This window comes from Pleurodeles waltl, chromosome 12, assembly GCF_031143425.1.
Source record: "Pleurodeles waltl isolate 20211129_DDA chromosome 12, aPleWal1.hap1.20221129, whole genome shotgun sequence".
Taxonomy (NCBI): Eukaryota; Metazoa; Chordata; class Amphibia; order Caudata; family Salamandridae; genus Pleurodeles; species Pleurodeles waltl.
In genome coordinates, this window is record NC_090451.1 from 683,980,798 (window position 1) to 683,998,029 (window position 17,232).

Consider the following 17,232-nt stretch of genomic DNA (forward strand, 5'->3'; position numbering starts at 1 on the left):
TTGAAACTACTACAACATTTTGATACAAGTGATGGAAATCTGACAGTTGGAGACTCAGTGGAAGGTCTGAACCCTGGGCCCTTCTGCCTGATTGGGTGGATTTTAGGTCATAGAATAAGGTGGATGGGTTACCTATGGTCGATTAAGCTTATTGTAACATTGACTATCTTGTGGCCTGGCCTGATGTCTGGGGAAAATTCAAGCATATGAAACTAGGTAAGATATCAATGCAGAAAAACCGTAGTAACAGGTGAGTAACTTTCTCATAACTAAGTCACCTATCAGTTTGAACCAGCAGCAACCTATGTTCTTTTCACCATACTGTTTAATTGCTGTGCTTTTATGGAGTACAGTCTCTGTTTTGCTGACAAGGGATATATGTGGTTAGCTAATATGTGCATCAATCACTCATTTTTCTCTAATTGCATCCTGCTATCTCTTATTTCCTTTTGCACAGAGCAAAAGAGCTGACTTGTCATACTATTTTAGGTAGTCCCTTTCCTTCATACTCTTGATTCAGTGTTATTGCTTTGTCCTGAGCTTTATTTGTTTGCCCAGCGTCTCCTCCTCCATGCTTCTCTATGTCCCCTTTACAAATACCTCCTTACATCTGCTTGGGAAGTGCCTCTCTGCCTGTTTGTCTTTTATCGCTCTAATTTTTCTCTAACGGTTTCTTCTTTAATTATTCTCCTTGTTAATAGGACATGTTTCTGATGGCAGCTATGGGCCCACCTGGAGGAGGCAGAACCACCATCTCTGGACGCCTTCAGAGCAGATTCAACCTCATTAACATGACCTTCCCCACAGTAAGCAAAGTGTTTGGGCTAGACTTTCCAGTTTGCTATAGAAATATCCGCATGGTTCCTGACTGGTATCTAGCGTACGTTGGAATGCTCTGAGATTGGATTGGACCAAGTTGTAGTGGGTTCAAACTCCTTTCCACAATAGATAGAACAAGCTTGTAGTAGTCTTTCTGTGTCTGAATGAGAATGGCTTATTTCTGAATCTCCAGGATAGGAGTGTCTTCTTTTCATTCATCGGTCATCCCTTATCTCAATAATTGTTAAAGATCTTAAAGGAAGCATGTGCACTGAACCTACCACCATTAACTACCTCATTACCCCCAAATTGCTGCAGTGATAAAGTTGATTTCAGAAAACAAAACAGGTCTGTAATTTTACTCTGGTACTTTTGTGGGACCCAAGAAGAGAATTGACATTAGATCATTATTGAATCCTTGTGATCTGACTAATTTCTGTTATTTTAATCCTTTCATGTGTTGACTCTTGTGCTGATTTTGGGGGCTCATGCTAGGCACTTGGGAGGCTTGATTTGCTCAGTATGTCTTCAAGATGTGTAAATGTATATTCGCATTGAGAAAGAACATTGTCATTACCTGTCACACAGCTAGTCTTAGATGCTTCCTTAGATTCTAGATCTCTTTGTGTGGCAGTGGCTGATATCTCACCCTTCTGAATCTGTTACTTTTGATGGATACTTCTGATCACAGATTCCTCAACTTGTGAATAATCTCCAGGCATCAGAAGGGATCGGGAACTTTTTTGAGAGGTTCTCCCTGGTCTTTGGTGCAAAGCTGCTCTCGCTCTTAGACGCCTTTCATCTAGATTGGAGCCTAGCACTCTTATATGCCTTCCGACCACTGATTTTCCTGCCCTGAGTTCTGAAGATCATCATTGGGCCCAAGTTATATTAACGGGAGTAGATTGTGCCAGGAGAGTGTAGTTCATGAACTCCTGGGCATGAGCAGCTGTGCTCTGATCAAGCTGCCGCTTTGGGAGGACCTTCTGTTGTAGAGGCAAGGTGTTTCACTCAGGCCTCCACACTTTGCATCTGCATGCTTGCATATTTTGTGGCAACCAATACCCTGAGGTCATTGATGTTGTCTTTTTTGGTGAGGCATCACTCCACTGAATTAGTTTATGCAAGTTGTTGGAACAAGTTTGTAGACTGGTACAGCACCTGACAAATTAAACCTTTACAGGCAAGGTTAGCTAAAGATTTGCTCTTTGTTCTGTCGCCAGCCTGGCAAGGACTCGTCTTCACTTTAGCTAGAAGGATCGTCAAGGTTCAAGCCTTACATAGTTTGCTATAAATACTCCAAAAAGATCTTCTTTATTCCTTCACCACTGACTGAATTTAATTGAAATTAAGAGATAATTCTCCCAGTTTTCAAGGTTCAGCCGAATGTATTGTCATCTGAGAAAGCCTAATAAAAAGTTTTTTTCAGAACCTTGAGTTGGGAAAACCCTCTGGCCTTTTGTATGTTTCCTATGGCATACATACACCAGGCAATACAATAGTACAAGCATGTAGTGCAGATCTGTAATGTCCTTTTTTAAATACATAAGACTTTAAAGGCATACACATTCTACAGAGACTTCATGTTAATTGCACTAGGGCAACAAGCAGTGGGGAAAGCCAATAGGTGAGACCCGGCAAGCATGCATTTTTTATTTTATTTGCAAACATATGTAATATGAGAAAAATGCAAGAATATATAAAAATAACAATTTTTAAAAAAGGAGTGGTCCAGCAGCCCAGGCAACAACCACCCCAGCTCTGAAGCGCACTTCTTTTCAGGCAGCTGTGGAGGTGTGATCAGGAAAAATGGATGACATGGGCTGGCCCAATTTCCCATGCTGTATGCTGTGATGGGCAGAAGCAACATGTGAATAACATTTGAATAGACAAATTGATGAAGACTGCTGACTGAAAGCCCTTGTATGTTTGTGTAATGCCTGGATTTTTATTACAAATGTTTAGGAAAACATAGGGCTGAAAAGACAGCTAAAGCAGTCTCTAGGCCAGACCTAAATACAGCACTAGTGGCTCCTCAAACTCATGTGTATTGTAGACATTTGATTTAGTTCGAATTACCTAAAGTTTGAACCAAATTGTTTGGAAAAAAAAAACATTTTTTAGAAAACAGTGAGAAATTAGGTACCTTTGAAAAAGGTAAATAGATAGGGTTGTTGTTAGGGTAACAGGTAAATGGGGGTGTTAAGTTTAGCATTAAGGTGCAGGTTAGAGTCAGGATGGAGGCTAAACTCAGCGTTAAACATATGATTGAGTATAGAGACATAGGAATAAATTAGGGCAAAGGTTGGAGTATGGTTTATGATTAAGGTAAGAATTAGTAATAAGGACTTGGAAAATAAAAAAATAATTACCAAGTAATGGTAGTTTCAAATCGTATAAATCAAGTTAATCTTGATTTTAAGAGAAATAAACACATTTGAGCCATTTGTAAACTACTTGTTTGAGTAGAAGTAAATTTGTTTTTGATGAATGTTACTAATTGCAGTTTCCTCACCTTTAGTTTATTTTTCAGGTGCCAAACTGGATCTGGAGTTATGCTCCTTGTGCATCACAAGATGGTGCTGTATGACTCCGCTGTGTCTCACTAACACCCCGGAAATGATGGAATGGTGCTGCATATAAGCAGTTTCTTTCTTTATGTGCCCTTTGATTTTGAGCTCCATTCCCAACTTTGCCGGTTTTCTAACAATTCCATAATTTATCACAGACAGTGTGCCAGAGAAGATGTCTCCCCTGATAAACAAAGCGATTCAAGCTACACCGTGACTGCATGAAGCAGATCTCAGTCACATACCCAAACACTGCGAGCCTGTGGTGCATGAGATCAAACAGTGCCGTAAAGTCCTGCGATAAGTGCACCTTTGTGAATATGGTGGCAACCAGGGAGTGGGAGGTAAAGTTTTATCTCAAGAGAGGTTGTAGCCAAAACAAAGGTTCTGTTCCCATTCGAGGGCATGGAGCTGCTCTTGGGTGAAAGGGTGAAGTCTGTTCTTGCTCAGAAGTTTAAAATGTGCTATAGGTGCAAGAAAGACAAATGGGACTTATCAAACTCTGGCCCCTTGAAGTCAGGCGAGAAGTCAGTGGCAAGGATACCCCTCAAAGGTTTCTGCATCTTCTGACTTTGAGCTGGTCCAGCATTTTGTCTCGGTTTGCCCATAATTCCCAGGCCGTTGTTGACCTCACAGCAAATTGCAGCATTCAGGAGGCAATGCTGCAATTTTTCCAGAAGCTGTTGGCATGCCTTTGAGCCCCACTGAGCCACAGAGACCCCCTGTTGGGATTCTGTCGGCAAGCACCCCCCTGCAGTGCGTCGCTCCCTCAGTTTGGTAGGAAGGCTGACTTAGTGCTTGAGTAATTCAATGATAGCTATGTAACAGCTCAAATATTGGGTACATGGTTCCCTGCCAGACATTTTCACCAGCAATATAGAAAGTTTAGGGGCTATTCCTGTGCTTTTTTTACCAGCAGTGTCATCCTTACCAGCCACTGCAACCGCAAACGGAGCTCTTTCATGGAAGAGCGCGTGATGTGGTCTAGGCCGTTCACTTAGGCAGGGACAACAATCTTCCAACTCTTTTTTCCCTAGTACCAAACTACTGTGATTTGTTCTCTTGGGCTCACAATGAGACAGTGGGGGCAGGATATGGTGTTTCCTCCAGAGGTGGAAATCTATCAAATGAGACTGATGAGTTTTACGAAGTGTCCAAAAGGGCTACACCCTACCTTTCATATAATTTCCATCTCTTCTCTTGCTGCCAAAGGTTCTTCAAGTTGGTGACGAAATCAGAATGGGACACAAGTTCCTATTCACTCTACTTCCTTGTACTGAAAAAAGGAGGAGGCCTCAGACCTGTCGCATAGGTTCTCATTATACTAATGAGGCTACTGGATTTGGGAGACCACATGACGCCTGTCGGCCTAATCCGGGTTCTCCGGCTAACTACCAGCACCTCATCTCTGGCCGAGATGATTGTGGCAAGCAGCGCATGACAGTAAGACTCCTCAGGGGAATTGTGGTCGATCAGATCCCATCCCTTTCTCTCAGTTACCAAAGGGTCTTATACAGGCAAAGACAACAGAGGCAGAATATAGTTCAATAAGGATTTATTGTTGTAACTGCATCTTAGATAAGAAGGTATGTATTACAATAACTAGGATGATAAAATGTAATAAAAATAAGCAGGTGACTAACAGAGTAAAACACAAGAACAGTCCTACGATACTGTCACTAGGAGTGATATATATTTCTCCTACCTATACTGTATTTGAGCACAGCGTAATAAGCCTAATCTGCCCTTTGGGTTTCCCCCCTGGGGGTACATCATCCCTCATACCTGGAGGAAGAAGCCTATAGTCTACAGAGACACTGTCCCCATGTGGATCAGGGGTCCGGCCGTCTAAGCAAGTAGCTGCAGTGAAGCAATCAGCATATAGTCGTGGTCATCTGGCTGGAATCTCCCTCTAACGTGTCTGGGACAAAGGGGTGTTTTTATAATAAAACAGCTAACATTCTAAGAAATGATCCCCATGTATTAGGGTATGTGTTTCTGTGAATGTTGGAGACACAGCATACCACGTTTGTAGACAACCCTATCTGACTGTAGCCTTGGAGAAAGCACAAAGTGAAATAAATGCCCTACTAAAAACATGATGGTTTCCTAGGTGAAAGTACAATGAGATAAAGAAAATAAAACAGCACCGCAAATGTAGCTATTGCTAGAAAAATAAAGCAATGCTGAATAAAATGTAACAGGGTTAAAGTGCACAGCGGCAGGCCTAGTTAACTTAAAACAATGTCTCTATAACATGGCTAAAATAGCTATACAACAGACCTATGCTGGACCGCTAGCCATTGAATGTCTTTCTGGGAATGGCAAATTCAAAATGCTTACTCTCACACAGATCCTCCTGTTCTGTATCCAGGGGACTAGATGATGTCCCTGGACTTGCAGTGTGTGTATTTTAATATACCCAGATTGCAAAGCAGCAGACGCTACCTGAGTTTCACAGTGTGGGGGGGTCAGATACGTCCAGTCTGCTGTGCTGCCATTTGTCCTTAACTCTGCAACTCAGGTGTGCATGAAAATGATGTTGTGGTAGCGGCTCATCGTCTGAGGATAGGGTTACATGTACTCCCATACTTTGTTGACTAGAGTGGCTGCTTAAAGAAAGCTTTTCACAGTCAGTCACAGACCACCTGTGGACAGGTGTCAGGCCCTTGATCTCCCTATGGTTTCCCATCAAGTCAAGTCCCACCTGAGCCCTACGCAGAGGATTCCTTTCAAAGGGGCTATCTTGGACACAATGGTAGTCAAGGCCTTTTAACTGCCACAGCCGATCAGAGGCACTCAGGTTAAGGTCCTGACGTTTCAGGATCAGTCGTAGGTCTAGGTGAGAATGGGTCTGTAGCTTTATGAGATCTTGGTCTGCATCTTCCTTGTCCCACATACCAGATGGCACATGCAGACCCTACAGCGGATCCTAGGGGTTCAGTGGCGCAGCATCAGGAATACCTCTCTGACTATCCTGATCTTGCAAGAGACCGATCTGGACCTCATTTGGTGGCAGACAAGCACCAAACTGACAATAGACAGGCAACTTATCCTTCCTCACCCAGATGTCACAGTTGCAATGGACGTATAATACTACTGGGTTGAGGAGGAGTAGATCAGGGGGCCTTGGTCTCCAGAGGTGTGACAGCTCCACATCAACTCTTTGGAACTTCAGGCACTCCACATAGCCCTGAAAGTTTAACTGCTGACAATCAAGGGAATGCTGGGACAGGTCCTAATGGAGAACTGCCATGTGGTACAGGTATGGCAGTTGGATGCCTGGACCCTGTGTCAATAGCTTCAATGTTGCTGGAGGTGGCTGGACTAGTAGAAGATCTTTTTCACAGTCATCAACATAGCAAGGTCACTGAACACCTGAGCAGACATCAGCTTGCTGACCACTAGTAGGGTCTCCATATTGAAGTGTAGAAAGTATCTTCGGTCAGTGGGGCAAGTCCTAACTAGATCTGATCACCACTATCGAACGTGCAGTGTCAAAAGTTCTGATGGATACAACTACCTGTGGATTCTTCACCTAATGAATACTCCCATTGTGCCAGCATTCGACTGCGAAAAAGGTCACTGAAAGGCACATTCCGTCTGCCATGGGACTTGAATCTCCTGTATGCATTACTTCCACTGAATTTTCTGCCTTGACTTATGAAGAAAATCAAAACAGATGTGGCCCAAATCATTTTAATAGCCCGGATTGGGTCAGGAGATTATGGTACCCTGAGGTCCTGAAAATAAGCATTTGTCCTACGAAACGGCTACCACTTCAGGAAGACCTCCTGTCTCAGCAACAGGGGATGGCCCTGTACCAGAGTCTTCTCACCTATGCCTCCATATGTGGAGATTGAGCTGCATCAGTTGAATGTATTTGATCTGCTGGCCACAGTAGTCAATGTCATCCTTGCATCCTCATGCCCTTCAACAAAGTCCGTCTTCACTGGGAAAAGTTTTTTGCATAGTATGGTGCTTGTCATTCTGACTCTCAGCAGGTCAAACTTTCATATGGAGTGTTGTTTTAGTGTTGGCCCAGCATGGCCTTACACTGAACCCAGTTAAGGGTTATTTGTTGGGCCTTTCAATGTTTACCTGATCTCTGTTTAAATCATCTGTTTTGATGCATTTTATCAAAGGTTTTTTTTGCATGATTCCTTGTTGACCGTTCACATTGCCACAGTGGGACTTGAAATTGTTCTTGTCATTTCTTATGTGCATGATTTTTGAGTCAATTAACAGCGGCTGGCTGCAAATACTATGCTATACTACTTATTTTTTGTAGGGCGCATGGCTATCCTATTGATTCTCCCAGTGCTAACTTTGTCAAAACCAGCAGAGGCAGCCTATCCAGATCTAAAACAGATGTGTTTTTACCAACTTCCTGAAACATGTCTCTGATTGCTGACGTTTCAGTTCTGTTGGGAGGTTGTTCCATAATCTGGGTACCAGGTAAGCAAACGACCTGCCCCCACATTTTTTGATTACTGGGGTAGATAAAAGTCCATGACGTTTGGAGCGTAGAGTCCGCTTGGGGACATAAGGTGTAATGAGATTTATAATGATTGTAGCAGCTGTCTTGTGGATGATTTTAAAGGCTGTGCATAGCTCTTTAAACAATCATTTTGTGAATTGGTAACCAGTACAGTGCCTCCGGTGCCAGGCCTGTGGATTGACATTTGGAAACTTTCTTTGACGTCCTCACGGCAGCATTTTGAACTGCCTGTCACCTCTTGTTAACGAACTTTGGGCTGCCAATATTCAAGAAATTCCCATAATCTAGTCTTGAAGCTCTGAACCACCACTCTTTTATTAGATGGGGGGAGCCAATAAAGACATTTCCTCAGTGTTCTAAAGGTGCTAAAACACAGGCCCACAACTTTACTCACCTGGGTTTCAAGAGTCAGATTTTTATCAATCCAAAATCCCAAGCTTTTCAGGGCCTTAGTTGGTATCGGACTATCTCGGAGTTGTTCAGGCCAGTTCACATCCATCCATCTTAACAGGCTGTTCCCTACAATCAATCTTATTTAAGCTGTTCATTGCCATCCAATACATGACACATATTAGGCATTGCCCTAGCTGGGCCTTTGTCATGCTAAACCCAGGGCTTAGTGCCAGGGCCAGGGCATCTTTCTGGGATACTTAACCGCCACTTTTTGCCTGATGTCAGTGTGTTTAGACCGTAGTACACTGGGATCCTACTAACCAGGACCCCAGTGTCCGTGCTCTCTCCCCTAAATTTAGTTGTAAGGTAAGTTTTACACCCCGCAATTGGCATACTTGTGCACCCATGTAAATCCCTAGAATATGCTACTTAAGTACCCAGGGCATTGGTACACTGGGGGTCCCCCATGGGCACAGTAATTATTGTGCCACCCATGGGGGCCCATGCAAAATGTAACTGCAGGCCTGCCATTGCAGCCTGCAAACAATGGTGCATGGATCTTTCACTTCAGATATAAGGATTGCCTTATATCATTATCATGGTCACTGCACTCTGACACTATAAGTCACCCCTAAGGTAGGCCCTTTAGCCCTAAGGCAGGATGCATAGTTCGAAGTGTGAGGGCACCCCTGCATGAGCTGAGGTGCCCCTACAAACCTCAGACTCCATTCCCTGGGCTTTGTAAGTGCAGGAAAGCCCTTTTAGGATATGTAGTGGACACTGCTCAACACGAGTAGTCCAACTACATAATGGCTACACCAAACATAGGCATGTTTTGTATCAAACATATTGGAATCATGCAACAACAGTGATTCTAGTGTTAGTTGATGATGCCAAGTACTCTAAGGGGTTCCTAGGGGAATCCCCCATGTCTGCCTGTACAATCTTGCGGGGTCTGCATGCCAGCCCATACTGCTGCTGACCCCAGACACTATTAATCCCTCGTGCTGCTGACCCTAACTCGGGCAGAGGCAGGTAGAACAAAGGATGTCCTGTGGAACAGAGGTGAGACCACCTCTTCCTTATAAATAGATGTCTCTGGGGTAGGGCATCCTCTCAGTGCCACCAAACTGCTTTGAAAGGAACATTTGGTGCCCTCCTTGCATTAACTGGTTTGCACCAGTGCAGAAACCCCCAGTTCCCGCTCAGGCACGAAACCACATGAAGGACAGGGGAGTGACCCCCCCGCCCTGTCCAGCTCCTTCCCTAGGGAGGTGCACAGAGCTCTGCCAGGTGGCCACTTGATTCTGCCATCTTGGAAGTAAGATGTGCAGAGGCCCCTGAGAGCATCTGACTGGTTAGTCCAGCTGGGTGATGTCCCTGACCCCCTCTGATAGGTGGTTATTTAGGAGCTTCCCTGAGGGTGGGTCCCCTGATTCAGCTGCAAGACTTCAGGCACTGACTGCAAGTCTCCTCTGCAAGACACGTTTGCAACGTGGACAACCGTTGCAGTACTTCAGGAACCAGGAGCAAACTTGTAACCATTAGGAGGGCCCCTGCTGCAACTTTGTTTCTTCTTTCTGCAAAGACTTCTGCAACCCCATGGTTGTGCACCCTCCAGAGTCACTGGGACTCTGCCTGCGCTCAGGAAGGGAAGAAGGAATCTCCCTTGGAGTGAAGGAGTTACTCTCCTGCATCTGCAGGCACCTCAATGATGACGACCAGCTTGTGGATCCTGCTATCCCACGGACTGTCCAAGGCTCTGCAACACATGTTGTGGTTCTGTGGTTCTCAAGAGGTCTGATCTATCTTTTTTGCTCCTGGGAACTTTGGGGTCCCGCGCTGGAGCTGCTTGGCTGGAACCCCTGTGCACCGTGTCTGCTTGTCGTTGTCAAGGCTTCTTGGCTCTTCAGTCTGAAGACTTCCTAGCTCCAACAAGTCTGAAGCTCCAAGAACGACATCCTCTCTGCAACTCCTGTGACTTGGGCATCTCTCTGTGTTGTGCTGCTGAGGCTTCCCTGTGCCTGTTGCCAGAGGACCCTGCTGGGGGGCTCCAAAGATTCCTGCCGGCTCTCCTGACTGCTGAGGGCTGGCCCTGACCTACCTGCCAAGGTCGGGTTATCTGGACCTTGCTGGTCCCCAAAACTCCTGCAAACTCCACACAACGCTTCTTGCCTTTGCCAAGGCTTTTTGGTGGCCCTGCTGACCACGGACCCCCCTCCTCTCCCTCCCCCTGCAATCCGATGACAGGTGTGGGACAGCTCGTGGACGACTCCTGGGATCCTCCTGCAATGCCTGGACTCCACAGCTGCACTTCTTCATCCACCTTCCTTCAGGAAGCATCACCGAGAAGGTTGGGCATTGCCCTCCTGCACTGCCTGGGCACCACTGAGTGGTTTGGAATCTGTCCCCTCTCTCCTTAGGTCCTCTTCCTCTCTCTCGAATCCACGCCTGATTCCACTGACCTGATGGTCCACAGGTCACGACAGCAGCTGGACAGCTGAGGTCCCCATTGACTTCAGCTGGAAGTTCAGATACGGCTTCACCCCCATGCACCTGGGCTCCTAAGGGTCCTTGGGTGGTAGTGTGGGTGGGATGTGGTGTTCGCATCCCATTTTTTTTAGTATATGGTTTGGTCCCCCGTAGGGGTCAATGTTATTTTATGCTTCTACTTACCTGTTACTAAGTATATTTGTGTATGGCCATGTCTCCAGTTAGGAGCTATACCAAAGTTAATTCTATAGTATGTGTTATAATAAATAGTACATATTTTTCTAACACCTGTGTGTACCTCACTGTCAGACCTATGTGGTAATTGAAACCCCTTTACACCCTCTTGGAAAAGCCTTAGTTTCTCTCCACATCTACCCCCATGAGTGCTCTGGTTAGGTAGAGCCACCTGCACTTTCACTAAGGGTTGCCTGGAGTCAGTACAGGGTGTTTCACCTATAGATGTACACCACATACTGAGCCAGCCTCCTAAAACAATAACAGCCTGAACAATGGACTCAGTGTGTGTCCCACTGGGCCTACTTATACATTTCATGGGCTGAGCTATATTCCCACTCAAATACCTATAACATGAAATAAACCACTTCCATTTAAAAGCTCAGAACTGTGCAAGACTGTTACAATTCTCAGTGAGAAGCATCCTACTGGGTTTGTACCAGACCAAACCCACGTGTCATGAAATTGTCCTCCTTCACTTACTAATACACTTTTTTTTACAACCAATTTGCATAATTTCATAATATTAGTTGTTAATCCTGATTGGTTAATACTAACACCTTGAAAAATGTGTTGACCTTTGATTTTTCTTCTTTTGTGTTTCCATTTTAGGAGTCTCAGATCACGCGCATCTTTGGCACAATGATCAACCAAAAGCTGCAGGACTTTGAGGAAGAAGTGAAACCCATCGGCAACATTGTCACCCAGGCAACTATTGATGCCTACAATGCCTTCATTCAAAGGTTCCTCCCCACCCCAGCAAAGATCCATTACCTTTTCAACCTCCGGGACATCTCTAAGGTATTAGCAATAAGGACCAAAGGACAAGGGAGGCAGGCCACATGCACTGCCCCGTCCCTCTAACTAAATAATAAATATGGTGTGGCCACATCTTTATTGCTTTGCAGGGTATGTGTTCGTCAATTTCATTCCAGGCACAGCTTAATTCTTAGTAGTTTGGGTATGGTTGGGCCAGGCATTTCTCCAGCATGGGAACTTTTACTCTAGAATAATTTCCCTCCCTTGGGATAGATTCTCAACAGTTGGATTTTAATTTTTAGCCCCTAAGAAGGATGCACCTGCTCAAGATATATTGCAAGAAAAGGTAAGTACTGTTCCTACTAATTACTGAACCCCAATGTGCATTTGCCAACAAATTGTGTGTATCATAGATTTACAGAATTATGTTTAAATGTATATTTCTTAAGCGCGGCACAGGAGCCAGAACTTTTTTCTTAGTGATGATACTACATAATTGCCTGATAGTAGAATGCAATCTCAGAGTCTTCAACAAAGTTACATAATGGGCCATGGCAACAAGTGACATCAGTTACCTTTTCAATATGTCATAGACATTGGAATTGAAATCACCAAGGTATGTCTGTTATTTTTTATCACCATTTTACCTTAGAAATAGTTGTTTTTTCCCTTGGGATTATGATCCACACCCAGGTCATTTAGGGTGCCTCTTCATAAATCAAATAGCTCCTGTGTGCACTGATGTACCTGAATGCTATCTGAGAGACAGTCAATTAATTTATGGCATCTTGAAAGGACACAGGCTTTAAATCATGTCTAAGGCCATAACCCCTTTGAGATAACATTGCCAGAGGAAGGAGCAACACTCATCATGAATACAAAACAATTTAAGAAGGATTAATTTGACTTTTGTTTGGAATCAGTTCCAATTTTGGAAAACTAGGACCACAAGGGAGCTTTCCTTCAACTGGAGCATCAGCTGAGGAAGTTGAGGCTTCCTGGAAGGCCATATTGCCTTTAAGGCCTTCTAGCAGGTCATGTTGGTCTTCGGGCTTCGCAGCCAAGCATGTTAGCTATATTCCCTTCTCGGAAGTAAGGACACTTTTGAGTAGCCTGTGGATCCTATAAGGGTATGTTGTGGTTCTTTGGTATCAGTCTGTCTGTGTTTGGTGCCTGCAACTTCAGCCCTAATTTAATCAAGCCTAAGTATACCAGTGACACTGGGTCTTAAGGTGAAAAGGAAGCTCACTTTTTAAGCTACAACACCATCAATGCTGGAGGTGGTACTGGCCTGCTACAACTAAAGCAATTGACTATGGCCCAGTTCAAACTCCAGCGCCAAACCTGATTGTTATGCCAGTAAGGTAACACAGAGCTGAATAAAATGTTCACATTGAAAAGATTATCTATCCAAAGACTTTCTCCTGATTCCATACCCTTTTTGGATCAGATTAAAGTGTGCCAGGTGCTCCGAGCAATAGATATAAAAGGACTATGATATTGTTGATGAGAGAATGCTTCAACCTGAGCACACAGATGCATGTTTATTTCTTCACCCTTAAAATAGAAGTAACCTATAAAAGTCTCCTGCAAGCAGCTTAAACCTGGAAAATTGATTGTATGTCAGAATATTGATAAAAAATATTGTATGACATAAATATCCTTTACAAAACTATCAGTCCATTGGTTGTAGATATTCTATTATTAATTGCAATAGAGCGATATTCATGACATCATGGGCCTGATTTGTAGTTTCGATGATGGTTTACACCATCACACACTTGACAAATATCCTGTCCCCTTATTACAAGTGCATTATATCCTGTAGCACTTGTAATAAGGCGGGCGTGATATCCCTCACATATGAGAAAGGGTAACCTGTCTGCCAAAATCTAAATCAGACCATTTATTTTTGTCAGACAATATTTAGGCCACAGTATTCTGGTACTTTACCAGAAAGTCATACTTTAGCTGAACATGCAGACTTTGCAACTAATACTGTTTTGCTATTTATTTAGAACAACCGGGATGAACTTATTTACAAAGATGGTCAGTGACGAATAGAAAGCAGACACATGTTGGATGGAAAAAAATGAAGTCAGTGCCATCTGTTTTTAGGCAGACAGCAAGGAAACAGAAACAAGTGCTACTGTAGCCTTCTTTATTTGACCTCACATTATTCTCCAAAAGCTTTCTGTAGAAGTCTCTATGGCTAAGTTGAAGCAGAATGATTTTCCTGTTACTCCTTTCAGCAATGAATTGTGAGACCTGGGTTGTCTAGCAAGGAAGAAGTTTTCTTCAGAAACCCTAGCTCTCGAGCTTGCGCACAGCCTACCTCATGCTGAGATAGTATAATGCCTTTTTGACGTGGCAGCTCCTTTCATTTCCATTCTCCTGAAACATATGTAGGGAGCTTTTGTGAACCTTCTCAATCTCAGGTGATTGTTCACAGAAGGCAGACATTTAGTAAAGCAGAGCTACAGGATTTGTACTAGGATTAGCTGTGTCAGCCAAATGATTCTATGTCAGGTAAAAGATTCTTTGAACAATACACAACATTTTGAGGCCTCTGCAATAGGTTAAGTAGCAAACCTAACCATCAGGTCAAGAGTAATTTCCCTTTTTCAGGAGGGAGAGAAGCAGATAGCGACCATCTGCAGCAGTTCCACCCCAGAGTCTAAAGAATGGCTTTTAGTACTTTGTTCAGCACCATCACAAAGCTCTGGTCAGAATATGAGTGACATCCTTCCCAAGTTGTGAGGAAATCAAAGGTTTTTCAAACTTCTAAAATTCTAAATAGTCCCGTCCTGTTTTAAAAGGCCTTCAGCTGCACCCTTCCACCTGTGCTGTGAATTCCACTGCTCCTTTCCCTGTGCCACGGAGGCAACAAGGGATGCAGATTTTCTTTGGCTGCAATGGTGATTCAATGCAGTAGGTATTGGATGACTTCCTGAACATCCGACATGGGGCAGCCTCTTGCCCTGATCAAGCATAGTCTAGCAACAACTTCCATTGGTCCTCTCAGTGACCAGAGCTATGAAAGTCACTGGCAGCGCTAGGTCCTATACCTGGGACGTAGTCCATCACAGCTACATTGGTGACCAGTTCCATTCCTGGATGTTGTGAAATCATTGAACATTGTATTGAACAAAGACCCAGTAATTCTGGTCATCAGCCTTGGCCAATCAAAGCATCTGCACCTTTCCAATTTGTGGATTATGTCCAATCCCAATCATTGCTGTAGGAAAGCCACTCTTTTTGGCATGGTTACCCCCACTTTTTGCCTGCCATTGTGTTTAGACTGTTTTTATTGGGATCCTGCTAACCAGGACCCCAGTGATTGTGCTCTCATGGACTGTTTTAGGCAGACAGATGTCTTCAGGATTCAGATCGTTGGAGGGAAGGAGTGAGGGGTTGAAAACACTGTGGCTGAGGCATTGCAATTACTTCAGAGTTTAAAAATGCCCCGTTCCTCACCCAAAAGATCAACTGTCTTGGGCCATGAGGCAAAGGAATACAAAATGTACTAACTTTGTGTTTCAGCATGGACCTAAGCTGCCATTACAGAAAGTCAGCCACTATTTTGAAGGGATAACACGCATATGGAGGTCAGCGTACTCCATGTGTTTAGTCAGACCTGCCCAAGGTTCTCACATGCAAAGAGGGACACGCACACATATTTGAATGAATAATAGTAGATTTCCTCACCTTTAGACGCCAAACTGAATGCGAAAGATTCATAACAGTGGTGCTCCCGCATGTCGGTAGGTAGCATCATCCAGCTCTGCGTTGACTTTGCTCTGCCCTAAAAATTAATGAAAGGAGATGCATATAAGAACTACCTCTGAGCACTGCCTTTCTTTCTGTGCCATTGTATGTGGATCAGTAGCTCTGTCACACTTTTTTTCTCGTCAGTTGGTGTGTTTTTTATTTTTGTAAAATTGTTTTCTCAAATACCATTGTGCTAAAGAACATATCCCCTCCTAAAATCTTTGGGCCTGATCCCCAAAAGAGCCTCCATAGTCATGGCAGTGGCTTCCCCAGAGTGAGAATTGTTCTTGTGGATATTCCGCAGTGAGTGCAGGGATTCCACCCAGACTACGGAGGTTCTTTGTGAATCGGGCCCACGGGGTTTAAGGCTTGTCAGGACTGTCACAAGCAAATGTATGTGTCAGACTTGCAGGAAATATTTCGCTGGTATTTAGATTCCTTTGCATGATTCTAAGTTGTGTGAAGAGTGTGCCCTCATAAATCTCAGTGACCTTGGAAGTGAAGCAAAGCTTTACTTGCCAAAAGCCAGTAGAAATCAAGCAAGTCCCATTTGAAATGAAGGGCGCAATTCTGTTCCCACTCTAGGGGCCAGTCCTGTGGCAGGTACTTGTTGCGGTCTAAGTATTTCACAAGAAAGGAAAGCAGACACCTTCCCAGTTCATACATTCTCTTTGAGGGTGTTGGGGTTTCTCTCAGTCCCAATCATGGTTGCCACTGCAAAGTGGATTCCACTTCTTATCCTGATGCACTCAGTTTCCAGGGCCTTCGGTGACTTCACAACAGATTGAGGCCTAAAGAGGCCATGCTACGAACCTTTGCCATTATTTTGGCTCCCTCTGGCACCCTTTTGGCCCTCAAAGATTTGTGAAGGCCTCCAGTTGGGTTACCACCAGTGATTATGTCCATGTGAAGTGTATGGCGGCCCCAACTCCTGTTCCAAAATCCATTCTGCTTCCTTTGACATTAGCGCCAGTTACCAAACCACCTGTGGTGAAGGAGGACGTCATTCCAGTAGTTGTGTCTGACTCCGAGACAAATTTGTGTCAGCCCAGACCGAGGTCATATCCTGAATCCAGCCCATGCACCATGTCCCCTATCAGTCCGATTCGCACAGGACATGCCTCGGCCTCAGAGCTGCCTGCCCAGGGCTCCTGCAATTTTTAAATTCTGACTCTGACCAGGGTTAGCCAGCCTTTGGAAATAATAAGGGGGTTATGTTGCCCCTCACTATTGTTGTAAAGTCCAAAGGTCTGACTCGATTCCTCATAGGTCCTCAGATCCATCTCAGATCACACTGCCTCCAAGTTCGGCCATGTCTGTTATAAACAAAAATAAAACACGGGCCCTGCCTTACCGTTTGTCGACCTATGGAAGGGACAGAAAGTGTCAAGACATTCCAATAAGGACCCAGATATAACACCTGATTAGACATGTCGTCTGGAACGTGTTCCTTTATCAATATGTCAGGGCCATCAAGAACACTCCCGAGATAATTTATCAAAGACATGTAGTTCAAATTGCTTGGCTCATGTCCCCCATTTTTTTACAGATATGGCTCGAACCCCTTCTCTGGTGCCTGTAATCTTTACGCCACATTCCTAAAACTATGTCAAAAGCCTTCACCCCTGATAACGTTTAGTATTTAAAGAAGACCTCTCAGCCCTTATGGAGAGAGGTCTTTCCTAGATTATT

At 44.2% G+C, this 17,232-nt stretch overlaps 1 protein-coding gene across 1 annotated transcript in view; it reads left to right on the forward strand.

Annotated features, from left to right (window-relative positions):
- DNAH2 (dynein axonemal heavy chain 2) overlaps positions 1-17,232 on the forward strand; it is a 1,666,550-nt gene that overhangs the window by 1,090,514 nt on the left and 558,804 nt on the right. The window contains exons 51-52 of the mRNA XM_069218683.1: positions 702-806; positions 11,623-11,811. Of these exons, the coding sequence (XP_069074784.1) occupies positions 702-806; positions 11,623-11,811 (294 nt within the window). The remainder of the gene's footprint in view (positions 1-701; positions 807-11,622; positions 11,812-17,232) is intronic.